We start from the raw sequence: 12612 nt of genomic DNA, 5'->3' as shown, positions 1-12612 counted from the left end.
GAGCATGCAAACATTCACCTAATTATGCATTATCTGCTAAATAACTGTATGGGACCCAGTTTCCTCGTGCCTAGAGAACCAAAACTCGAAAGAGAGCCTCATGAAGAATGGTACATCTCTTGAGGCAAAGGGGCTGGATATTCTCACAAGGAATCAGAACCCCACCCCGGGGAACTTTCCAAGATTAGCGCCAATCCCGGATCTCTGTATAGTGCTGACAACACTTTACTCTTCTCAGCTGAGCTGTAGCTCACAGCCGTTGCCCTTATAAGGAGTCTCAGAGGCTGCCAGGTTCCAGATTTGGGGAAGATATTTGAAAATGACTCTTATCAGCGAGGGGCTCTGACTTCAGCAACTAGGTTTGTTGGCTAGAGAAATGTGGAGATCTCTTAAAAGAAAGTTTTAAGATCTGGAGGAGGTAGGAGGGTGGAAGAGAGAAAGAGAGAAAAGATGGAAGGTGGGGGGACGGGGGTGATGTTCTAATTAGCCGATTCATGATACAAGCATTCTTGGCATCTTGCACTATTTATCCATCTGTTTATGTTGAGTTGAGACTTCAGGGACATCTGGAGCAACTCCAGGTTAAGAAATTCCAACTGTTTACATTATCTTCTCTAGTGGAACTGACCACAGAGCCAGTGGACATGGCAAATGGGATGGGGGTGGGGGGACATAGGGAAAGGAAGGGAGGAGACACATTTAGAGAAGCTAATGTGGAGGCCAGAGGGGGAAGGGAAATCCTGTCTTAAATGAATCCAGATGGCCTGGTATATTATGAGATGAAATGGATTTTCTGGCTGCACAATCTTGGTTTGTAAAGTGTTTATTTTCTCAGCCCTCTCCTCCAATCCAGCTTTTTCTGCCATTCTTTTCCATTCTAGCAGAGAAGGGTATACTCTCTAACTATCCCTGAAGCATCAGTTGAATTTTCTGTTCCAGGATGGGAGTCAGGGGCCAGGCCTTCATGGCCGAGGTGAGAAGGGGACCCAAATAACCTCAAGTGATTCCACAGGACAAGTCTCCCCACAGTAGGCAGGCAGCTGAGCCTGGGTTGACTCAAATGGTTCCATCTAGACCTTAAATGGCACCCTTTCCTAACTACCATCATAACAAGAGAGTCAATACCGTAAGATGGTCAGAAGCTGTCTACTGGCCCCGGCACAGCACCTCCAAATAAAATATTCCAGGGGCTGAATTATCTTTGAAAGACTCTCATGAACAACACACATCTCCACCAAGGAAATAACATTTGGCTCAAATACTGCCTCTTACCCTTCCTACAGAAAGAGAAGAAGAAATCAAGGCAAGCCCATTCAGAGATCAGAGAAAAATTCATTTGTTAATGATTAAAAATGTAGCAAATCCAAATCTCCTTGCAAGGCAGGCACTGAACAGAGAGAAGTAACATTTGGTCTTGTTTACTTTCTGGCAATGTCTTCCAGGGTTGGGAACCAGCCACGCCAACCAAATTCTTTCAGGATGATTACACTGAATTGATTGCTGTTAAACACTTTTTTTTTTTCCTTTCTCCCCCTCGGGTCCACATTGTGTCTCTCTAAACTAGACAGCAAGGGGCAGCCTGCCTTCGCCCCTCTCCTCTTAATTCTCTGGCAAACGGATACCCAAGATGTGTCTCTAATGCAGGATGGTCTGGGGATTAGGGATGGGGCTGGGGGAAGAAAAACCTGCTCAACAAAGGATGAAGAGGAAAGATGTGTCCACAGGCTGATCCCACCTCCATCTCCCGGGCTGAAGGGGGATGTCCATAGGCGGGAGAAATCTGCCTCCTTCAGGATTTTGCCCACCCTAACAAACCCAAGAAGATGAACTTAAGATCACGGTGTAGGGCTCTGTTGTTCTTCATGACTCGAAATTGAAGATCAGGGGGTTAAAAGGGCAGGAATCCAAACTCAAGGAAACTTAAATCTGTAGTCCAGAAACTCCAAGGTTCAGGATTTTACTTTCAGAAATTGTGGTAAAATGAAACAACTATAAAAGCAACCCTTCTCTTCCCTCCATCCTCCCCCCCAACCCACATCTGGCCCTTCCTCCTCCTCCTTCTCCTTCTTCTCCAGTTCCTGAGAGAGAAACTAATTTTTCATTTTTCTCTCCGTGCATGTCAGAATGGCTCTTCCTGGGAAAAGGCTGGGTTCTGTTCTGCTGTGGCTATAGTATGAATAAGCAAGCACAAAGAAAGGTTTTCAGTTCTAGTGATCTCCAAGTACACTTTTGGCTCATGCGTAATCAGAGAATCTTTCCTGTTGGTGAGCATGTCAAAAGAAAGAGGGAATTCCAGAGCCCACCCCAGGCAGGTGAACTTTGGAAAACATTCTTGGCATCTGGAAGTTGAACTCATTTCAACAGAATTACAACCCAGAGCCTTTTACTGACCTTTCTCCAGTAACGCTACTCAGAGCCAGACTACAGTCCTAAGCCAGAGTCCAGTCCCAGGCGTGTGACCTTCCTCATTTGACTCAGATTCATCATTTCCCCCTTTACGGCCTCTTCCCCTCCCCAATCCCAACACAAGTGAAACGTGGCAGTGATGAATTTGCAATTTTTGGCTTTCCTGTCCAGGCTCTGACTTTCCAAGAACAGCTTCGGAGTCCCTTTCCCCACCAAGCACATCTGGCCCTCCCCGTCCCCGGAAACTGCACAAGGGCTTGCCCAGGCAGGCTGATCCACTCTGCGTTACTTCGTCAGTTTCACAGCGTTCCCTGAGCCCTCACCCTTCTGAAGAGGAAGGGACCTGACAGTGCCATGGGGCCAATGAGACCTCTTTCTGCTTCTCCTCAGAGAGGAAGGAGCAACTCCAGAGAAAGGGTGCTCCCCCAGTGCAGAGAGAGCAAGAGAGAGAGAGAAATCCCCACAAGACACTCTTACCGGCTCGATGATGGCTGGTTCCCCCTTCTGCCCTTTCTCGCCTCGAGGTCCTCCGATCTGGGTTTTGCAAAACACAAAAGAAAGTTCCAGATTCAGTTGGAAGAGAGCCAACCTGCTTGTACATACAAGAGGGAAAGAGTAGGGTTTCTGATTTTGTAGCTAGAAGAACTAGAGGCTGGACATGATGCACTAAGCCTCCGATGTTAGCGGAGTTGTAAAGTTAGTTCCTCTCCGCTGGAGAGTGAGCCTGGGGTATGGGGGCTAATGATTTTGGGAAGAAAGATGGCATCCTTTCTTTCTCAACATGTCCAGATAGAAACCCTAGACTTACCCCTTCATAGATAGTATCTTGGTTGGCAGGCATGCCAGGTCCAATCTCTGAGGGGGAAATGGTAGGATCAAAATAAGGATCATAATAATTTTCAAGCTCCTTGATGGTTTCCTCAGTAAACTCCCCTTCGAAGTCATTTTTGTCTTGGTCTGGAAATGGTCCCACCTAAGGACATAAGGGAAACAAAGGATGAACATGAGTGAGTTTGCCACTCCAGAACCTTGCTCTTCACAACGGACATGGAGCCATATCAACCAGACTGTGGGGAATTTCAGAGCTTTTCTTTTCCCAGTACACCTCCAGGAAGTCAAAATCAGTAATGGGCATCCTATAAAGGAAGCAGCATGGTCTAGTGGACAGAGCACGGGCCTAGAATCAGAGGACCTGGGTTCTAATCCCTGCTCTGCCACTCAACCACTGTGGGACCTTGGACAAGTCATTTAATGACTCTGTGCCTCAGTCTTATCAGGTATAAAATGGGATTAAATCCTATTCCCTCCTATTCGATCCGAGACCCCCATGTGGGCCAGAAAACTGTGTCCAACTTTGTATCTTGCATCTATCCTAGCACTTTGTACTTGCTGGGCATATAATTAGCGCTTAACAAGTACCATTAAAAAAAAAAGATGAACCTGACTTTTAGAGGCTGTGCCTCTCACTGGAGAGGGCAGAGGTTAGTGGGCGAACAGAACAAAATAATGGAGCCTTAACAGCATGGCCTAGTGGAAAGAGCATGGGCCTGGGAGACAGGAGCTCTGGATTGCAGTTCTGCCTCTACCACTTGCCTGCTGTGTGACCTTGGGCAAGTCACTTAACTTCTCTGTGCATCTGCTTCCTCATATGTAGAATGGTGATTAGGTACCTATTCTCCCTCCCTCTTAATATTAATAATATTCATTATGTGTGCAGAGCCCTGCAAGGAGCACTGGTAAAGAGTACACAGTCCCTGTCCCCCAGGGGGCTTGTAATCTAAATCTAGACTGTAAACCCATGAGGGGCAGGGATTGTGTCTGATGCTCGTATTGATTCTAATCCAATGCTTAGTACAAAGTAAGCACTCAGGTAATACAACAATTATTATTTCTACTACTACTAGGAAATTACATCAAAATCCAATGCCAAACGTGCAGTATCCAGGGCCCTGTGTAGGGCCCTGAAGAAATGAAATCTATATCCAGAGATTACCCAAGCCCTCCAGACATCTCAAAGTACAGGGGAACCAAGATGAATAGGCCCCATTGTTCAGCTGCATGATCACAATCACTCCTTCTACAGGATACTCACAATAAAAATGAACACAGTTACAGTTATTCAAACTGGTTTGCACTAGAAAAAACTTGGACTCACTACTGAAGGAAGCAAACAAAATCACGGGGAGGTTTCTTTTGTTGTTTTTTTAAAGTTCTCTAGTTCCCATCTTCCTGAAGGCTTCCCATTCCAGTGTCTACCCCCTTTCCAAAGCACAGACCAAACAGAAATCCAAGAGAAGGAATTACATCTGACGAGTTGGAGGCGATGACTGTGCTGGTGGGAATCTCTGCCTCTACAGCACCTTCCGAGATTTTGTCTGGATTCTCTAGCTCTCCGTTATAGTTTATGTCTTCGTAAGGAGAAGGCGTATAGTAGCCATAATCATAATCAACTACGTCAGGGTCGGTTTTATCATTCTCATCAGTTTCTACTACTGGGGGCCTTTCTGTAGGCGGAGAGGTGAACACCTAAAAGCGAGACATCAGAAGAATGATCATTTCAGAGAGAGCAGGCAGAGTCAAAGGCATCTGACCTTTACTTGGGAAGAACTAGAAAACAGACCTGGGTGGTGGTATTTCACTAGGTGACAAAACATGTTTAAACTATAAGAAACATTTTAAAAAAATGACATGTACAGATTTTTTAATAAATGAATAATGCACACAAGCACATACCCACTTTTTTCTCCTGCTTCTCTATTGAAAACTATCAATCAGAGGAGATGTTGGGGAAAGAGGAGGGGACTTGGGGGAGAGATGAAATCTTAATAAGGGTAGGGAAGTATAGATTGGAGAAAGAAAATATTAAATGTAAAGGAGGTCGTAGGTTAATGTTTAAGAACCTCTTAGGCATCAAAACCACTCTACAAACTCCTCAAAGCTCTGCAAAGCTTGGCAAGAAGACCATTCTTTCCAAACAGTAAGTGATAAAAAAAAGGTAGTCATGAATAGACCATTGTATCATGCAAGTGCCCACATACACTCACACTTCAACTAAATTCATATTGTATGTTTCCACTACGTGTTTTGGCTGAAACACCGTTAGAGAAATGATAGCAGTGATGGTACTAAGTGCTGTGCAGTCCTCCGCACAAAGCAAGCCCTCAGTAAATATCACTGACAATAGGTTGGTATTTATCAATGCCCACTGAGTGCAATGACTGAACTAAGCACTGGGATCAGTATGACAGTCCGAAAGGGCTCATTTCCAATCCACTAGGAGCTTACACGCTAATGAAGGAGACGGACATTAAAATATTTACAAATAAGATAATCAAAATCAATTCCAAAATGCACAGTGGAATAAATACATGCAAGTACATTAGTTCATTACTTTATGCATTCTGGAATTCAAAATTGTAGAATTAATTACATAATTCTTCTGAAGATAGGTATAAATAAATATGTAAGTGTGAGGGATGGTGGGTTGAGGTATGAATAAATATTTAAGTGTGAGAAATGTAAAGTTGATTGGATGAGGTGTTGGGAGTTAATCAGGGAAGACTTGCTGGAGAAAATGTGATTTTAGGAAGGCTTTGGATATGAAGAGAACTGTAGTCTGGTAGATTTGAGGTGCAAGGGAATTTCCAGGCTGGGGGAACAGCAAGAGCAAGGGAGAGGTGAGACTGTGGTGAAATGAAAAGGTTAGATTAAGGCTGGGAGAATCAGGTGAAGAGAACAGATATCTAATCTGGGGGAATTTGGTAAATAGCCTGGAAGCTGATTGTGGGGAGTTTCTGCTTGATATGAATAGACTCTGGAGGTCAATAGAGGGTTTTGAAAAAGGAAAGTTCTGAGTGACAAAGTTGACTTGGGCCACAGTGAGCAGTACAGATTGGAAGGAAGGAGTGGAGGCAGGGAGACAGGTGAGGAGACTGACACAATAGTCTAGCCATGATATGAGATCTACCTTGGATGAGAGTAGTGTCCATTTGGCTTGATAAGAAGGGGTTGAATCCAGAAAACACTAGGAAGAACTATTCATCCTCCAACATCTTTTTAGATACTGGAGTAACTCAGTGTCAGAAGAAATGACTGTGAGCTTCCGCATGGCATCAGACCGTGTGAGTACTATACTGTGAGTTTTCCTTAACGCAGGGCAAGAACATAACCTCTGTGTTACAGTAAAACTGGGTGTTATTGCATTCACCAAATCATCACACCTAAAGAAATTAGCCTTGAGCTCTCTAAATTCTCCAACACTTTTCACTATTACTAAGTGCACTAAAGAAATTAGCCTCGAGCTCTCTAAATCCCCGACGCTTTTCACTATTACTAAGTGCATTTTTTAAAAAATGTTTTTGTCAGTGACTGCACACACACAGTAAATCAAATAATTGAGCATCTCCAAAGTGTCCCTTACCTCTGCGATCTCTGTTGTTTCCCTAGCAGCTTCAACGGGCTTGTCAGTGGGCGCTGCTGCTTTGCCCGCATCATCAGTGTCTTCGTAATATGGATATTCATAGTAATAGGTGTCACCTTCTCCCTCTCCCTCTGGATACTGAAAAGAAAATACAGATTATGATAAAATGAAGTTTCGAGTTCCCAGAACAGAGAAATATTGCTGTTTTCTTTGGGGGAGCAAATACTAGAAACTTGTCCCTCAAGTGTTTCTTGGGGTAAAGGCACTTCATCCTCAAACAGCACCTAATCTGTAGTAAACTCGATCTTTGGATATAATTCTGGTAAAAAGACAATATTCTAATGATAAATTTAAATTGCTTGATCCCTACGATACTCCTGACTGCACTGTGCAGGATATCCTTCTCACACTAAATCCCAGGGCATGGGACTTGATGAGAAGAGAGCAGCATGGCCTAGTGGATAGAGCACAGGCCTGTGAGTCGACTTGTCGACTGAGTGACCTTGGATAAGTCACTTAACTTCTCTCTGCCTCAGTTACCTCACCTATAAAATGGGGATTAAAACGGTAAGTCCCATATGGGGCATGGGCTGTGTCCAACCTGATTAGCTTTTATCTAACCCAGCACTTAGTACTGTGCCTGGCACATAGTAACTAGTTAACAAATGCCATAAAAAAAAAAAGAAAAGATTTTCTGCAGTCAATCACCAGTTCATCACTTCAGGGAGATAAGAATTCTAACCATTTACCCAATTCCCTCTGCCCAAAGTGAAAGCGTTGGTCAATGAAACCCGCCCAGTGTTGCTGATGGGATGCCTTGCCACTGAAGAGCAGGTTTGATGGAAGAGCTGGGGGAGTCAATATTCACCAACTCCATTCTCAGGAGGATCAAAAGGAAAATGCACACATCAGCCTTACCCACTGCACATCTGCTGGCCATTCTGAGGTAGATCGTAGCTGTAGACTGTAAATTCATCCTGCAAACTATAAGCTCCTTGTGAGCAGGGATCGTATCTACCAACTTTATTACACTGTACTTTTCTAGGTGCTTAATACAGTACTCTGCACAAAGTAAGTGCCCCCCAAAATACCATTGTTTGATTGACTGATGAGGTTGGGCAAGTCCAGAGGGCAGAAAAAGCAAAGATTAGGAGGGTGGGGAGATGATACATCTAGTTTCCATAATTTATTCCATCCTGCCTCAAAACATATAAAGTGTGATTAATAATGATAATAAGGATGGTACTTGTTAAGCACTTACTGTGTGTCAAGCAATTTTCTAAGCACTGGGGGGAGATACAAGCTAATTCCTCATGGGGCTCACTGTCTCGGTCCCCATTTTTCAGATGAGGTAAGTGAGGCGCAAAGAAGCTAAGTAACTTGCCCACGGTGACACAGCAGACAAGTGATGGAGCCAGAATTAGAATCCAGGTCCTTCAGACTCCCAGGCCCTTGCTCTTTCCACAGGGCCATGATGGGGTTCTTACAGGACTTGTTCAGGCCAGAGCATACCTCACCTGCAAGGCCTTTGTCCTTTGAATTGTGGCAGTAATGATGATTTTTGGTAAAACCAAATGTGAATGAGATCACCTGGCCTGTGCATAGGGACAGAATCCATTTGTTGAAATCCATCTAGGGTTGCCTGTGCTGAATGAAACATTCAGAGGACCTGGGTTCTAATCCCAGCTCTGCCACTTCTCTGCTGCAACACCTTGGGCAACCCAACTTCTCTGTGCCTCAGTTCCTTTATCTGTAAAATGGGGATTAAATACCTGTCATCCTTCCTCCTTAGGTTGTGAGCCCCATATGGAGCCTGGTTACCTTGTATCGACCCCGGTGCTTAGTACAGCGCTTGGCACATAGTAAGCGCTTAATAAAAATGACAATTATTATTATGTATAATTATTATTATGCCAAAAGGGTAAAGTAGAGAAGGTGGAGAAGCAGGAAAGGAGTGCTTTCCCACTTGAAGTGGGCACTTATGGCTTCCATAGTATATCATAGAAGCCTCAGGACCTCAAGCGGGAGACAAGAGTTCAACAAAAATAGGTATTATTGAACAATTAAAAGGTTCTTTAAGCATAGTTCCTTTTCAAGCTGTAAATACAGGAGGCGCTGCCGGCCTTTGACAGACAACTGAAAGGGTAGCATCTCTTGAAACCACACACTAAAACTATTCTCCACTTCGGGTTGAGAAGTAAAGAAGTAAAGAAAAACCTCTTTCGCCACTTGAAAGTTAGAGGAATTAATTTAGAGGAGAGTAACAATTACCCTGGGCTCTTTGTCCAGAACACTGTGACTACCTTGCCAAGTTCAAAGAGTTCAAGAGTTTTAAATCTCCCCACCCTTATTCCCTTTATTGCTCTTGCACTAGGATTTGCACCCTTTCTTCACCCCACCCTCAGCCCCACAACACTTATGTACCTATCTGTAATTTATTTATATAAAGTTCATCTCCCCCTCTAGACTGTAAAGTCATTATGGACAGGGAATGTGTCTACCAACACTGTTTCATCATACTCTCCCAAGAGCTTAGTACAGTGCTCTGCACACAGTAAGCTTTTAATAAATATGATTGATCGATTCCCGGCCCACCACCTAAATGGTCTAGCCTAGTGCCCTGTATCTGGGAAGCAGTGTGGCCTAGTGGAAAGAGCACAGGCCTGAGAGTCAGAGGACCTGGGTTCTAATCCTGGTTCCACCACTTTCCCTCTTGTGTGACCTTGAGCTAGTCATTTAATTTCTCTATGCCTCAGTTCCCTTATCTGCAAAATGGGGATTCAGTACCTTTTCTCCCTCCTACTTAGACTGTGAGGCCCTGGTGGGACCTGATTATCTTGCATGTACCCCAGCACTTAGTACAGTGCTTGGTACATAAGAAGTATATGACAAAAAACACGATCACCATCATCACTATTATTATTATTACTATTATTATCTGAAGGTTTCCGGTGGGGCAGGTCTGCTGGTTACTTTAGCTATTAATAAGTTGCTATCTCTGTCTCATTTTCATTATTTGAAAAAGAGGAAAAACAACCTTAAAGAATTTAGTAAAATTTCAGAGGGAACAGAGGCAATATTGGCAAAATAAGACCATGGTTAATATTTTTCACTGAGGCTTCAGCTACTTTACAAACATACGGCATGGGGGGACCGTAAACTCACTGTGGGTAAGGAAAGTATCTACTGACTCTGTTGTATTGCACTCACTCAAATGCTTAGTAGAGTGCTCTGCACATTGTAAGCCCTAAATAAATACCATTAATTGATTGAGGACACAACTCTTAAGTACGTGATTCAATCCCAGCAAGAGCTTTCAATTTGAGACATGTCAAACCCTACTTGGGGGAAGATATCCCATTACAAAATGCCAGAGTAACAAATCACCATAAAGTCCAACATAACCCTTTGTAACTTCCAGTGTTAGAGAATCATAAAAGGTTCCAAACTATGCCTGAGCATATCTTCTTTCAACAGGTTTGGAACTTAGAGGAGTCTTTTCCATTTTTAGGGGACGGTCACCACTTTTCCTTTAGCCAAACCAAGCTAAAAAAAACCCCAAAAAACTGATGATTCTGAGTTTTTAGAGGTGGAAAGAGGCATGTACTGAAGCAAAGGATCAGAATTATCATGTAATGGATTTTCTTCACTTCTTTTAAATCAAAAATGTGGTCTGCAGTGCCTCCCGCAGTACTCTAAGAAGTCGAATAGGAGCTCAATTTGGGATTAATGGATTTCAGAAAAAAAAAGATTGCTAATGGCGTGGAAGAATTAAGAGGATTCTCAAAGCCTAGGTCAAGACCCGCTGAATCACCACACTATTAGACATCAGAACCAATCTGCAATTTTGATTCATTTATTCATTCAGTCGTCTTTATTGAGCACTTGCTATGTGCAGAGCAGTGGACTAAGTGCTTGGGAGAGTACAATACAACAATAAACATTGACATTCCCTGCCCACAATGTGGCACTTGTTATTAGCCATGGATTTCCTCCTTGAATGCCATGGAAGGGGATTGGGTGCACCAAGGAAGCAGGGAGCTGCCAGAAGAAAATGAGGAGACAATCGTGCCAACTTACGTATTCATCTGGGTTGGGGTCCTGGGACTGGGGCGTGTCCGGGACTGCCGTGTCACAGTCAGGGCTGTAGTGTTCACAGTAGTCCGATGCCGCTCTTGGGTCCGGGACTATGAGGAGCTGCTGGATGTCCCCCTGAAAGAGAGGATGGATCCACTATTAGCTGACAACCAGAGAGGAGGTTCATCCATTCATTCATTCAGTCGTATTTACTGAGCGCTTACTGTTGCAGAGCACTTTACAAAGCACTTGGAATGTTCAATTTGGCAACAGATAGAGACAATCCCTGCCCAACAACGGGCTCACAGTCTAAAAGGGGGAGACAGACCGCAAAACAAAACGAGTAGTCAGGCAAATGATGGTATTTGTTAAGCGCTTACTATGTGCCAAGCATCGTTATAAACACTGGATTAGATAAAAGGGAATCAGGTTGTCCCAAGTGGGGCTCACAGTCTTCATCCCCATTTTACAGATAAGGTAACTGAGGCACAGAGAAGTTAAGTAACTTGTCCAAAGTCACACAGCTGACAAGTGGTGGTGCTGAGATTAGAACCCACAGCCTCTGACTCCCAAGCCCATGTTCTTGCCACTAAGCCTAGACAGCTTTATTTGCTGAAACTGTGGACCGCCCTCCACCCACCTAGATAATTCATAGTGGAGACTTAATGTGATTTACTTCTTGTCATGGGCTAACACCCTACTGAGAGAAGGATGATAAAGATTGAAAGGATGTTTACAGAGTACAGTCTAGGTTCCAGGGCTATAGAAGGTGCAAATGACAAGCCAGGAAATACACTCTTTATTGGGGCTTAGCAAACCATGAGGGGTTAATCGCTTAATGGATGGTGAGATAAGTCTTGATTGTATTTATTTCCCATGCTGAAAGCCCTAGGTTTAGCTGTTGAGGTCCACTCCATTAAGATAGTAAAACAATTTAGGAAATTTGACTTTGGAATCTTTACTTAATCTGCTTGCCCGTTTCCATCTCTAATCATTCAGGGGAATACTTCACATTGGCATACATGTTTTTATTCCATCAGTTAAAAAATAATTTCCATATCCACTTGTAAAAGGGCTTTTGACTAAGTATTCCCTTGAATACTCTTTAGATAGAATGAGGATAAGACAGTAAGAAAGGATGCATGTGTCTCATTGTGATAAACTTGGATTTATACTCCAGCGTGAACCGATACTCCATATTCTATGAATGATTTCAAAGAAAGCCTCCTTTCCTTAGAAAAGACAAGAGGTCAAGGTGGTGGATAGAGTCTTAAATCAACCATAATAATAATAGGAAAAAAGCATGGCCTAGATGAAAGAGCGCAGGCTAAATAGTCAGAAGACCTGCCACTATTTCCCGCTCTGCCATTCATTCATTCATTCAATAGTATTTATTGAGTGCTTACTATATGCAGAGCACTGTACTAAGTGCTTGGAATGTACAAATCGGTAACAGATAGAGACAGTCCCTGCCCATTGAGGGGCTTACAGTCTAATCGGGGGAGACAGACAGACAAAAAAAATAGCAAAAGATAGAATCAAGGGGATGAACGTTTCATTAAAACAATGGCAATAAATAGAATCAAGGTGATGTACATCTCATTAACAAAATAAATAGGGTATTGAAAAGCTAAGTGCCACTTACCTACTGTATGATCTTGGGCAAGTCATTTAACTGATCTGTGCCACAGATCCTTCATCTGCAAAAT

General features: G+C 43.4%; 1 protein-coding gene across 2 annotated transcripts in view; it reads right to left on the bottom strand.

Annotated features, from left to right (window-relative positions):
- Nucleotides 1-12612, bottom strand: part of COL5A1 (collagen type V alpha 1 chain) — a 241500-nt gene that overhangs the window by 121760 nt on the left and 107128 nt on the right. For both annotated transcript variants that reach the window (XM_007662135.4, XM_016226670.3), the window contains exons 5-9: nucleotides 10907-11038; nucleotides 6827-6964; nucleotides 4711-4932; nucleotides 3215-3379; nucleotides 2884-2940 (exon numbers count right to left, since the gene is read on the bottom strand). In XM_007662135.4, the coding sequence (XP_007660325.1) occupies nucleotides 2884-2940; nucleotides 3215-3379; nucleotides 4711-4932; nucleotides 6827-6964; nucleotides 10907-11038 (714 nt within the window). The remainder of the gene's footprint in view (nucleotides 1-2883; nucleotides 2941-3214; nucleotides 3380-4710; nucleotides 4933-6826; nucleotides 6965-10906; nucleotides 11039-12612) is intronic.

This window comes from Ornithorhynchus anatinus, chromosome 4 (genome assembly GCF_004115215.2).
Source record: "Ornithorhynchus anatinus isolate Pmale09 chromosome 4, mOrnAna1.pri.v4, whole genome shotgun sequence".
NCBI lineage: Eukaryota > Metazoa > Chordata > Mammalia > Monotremata > Ornithorhynchidae > Ornithorhynchus > Ornithorhynchus anatinus.
This window is presented reverse-complemented; position numbering and strand designations above follow the sequence as displayed.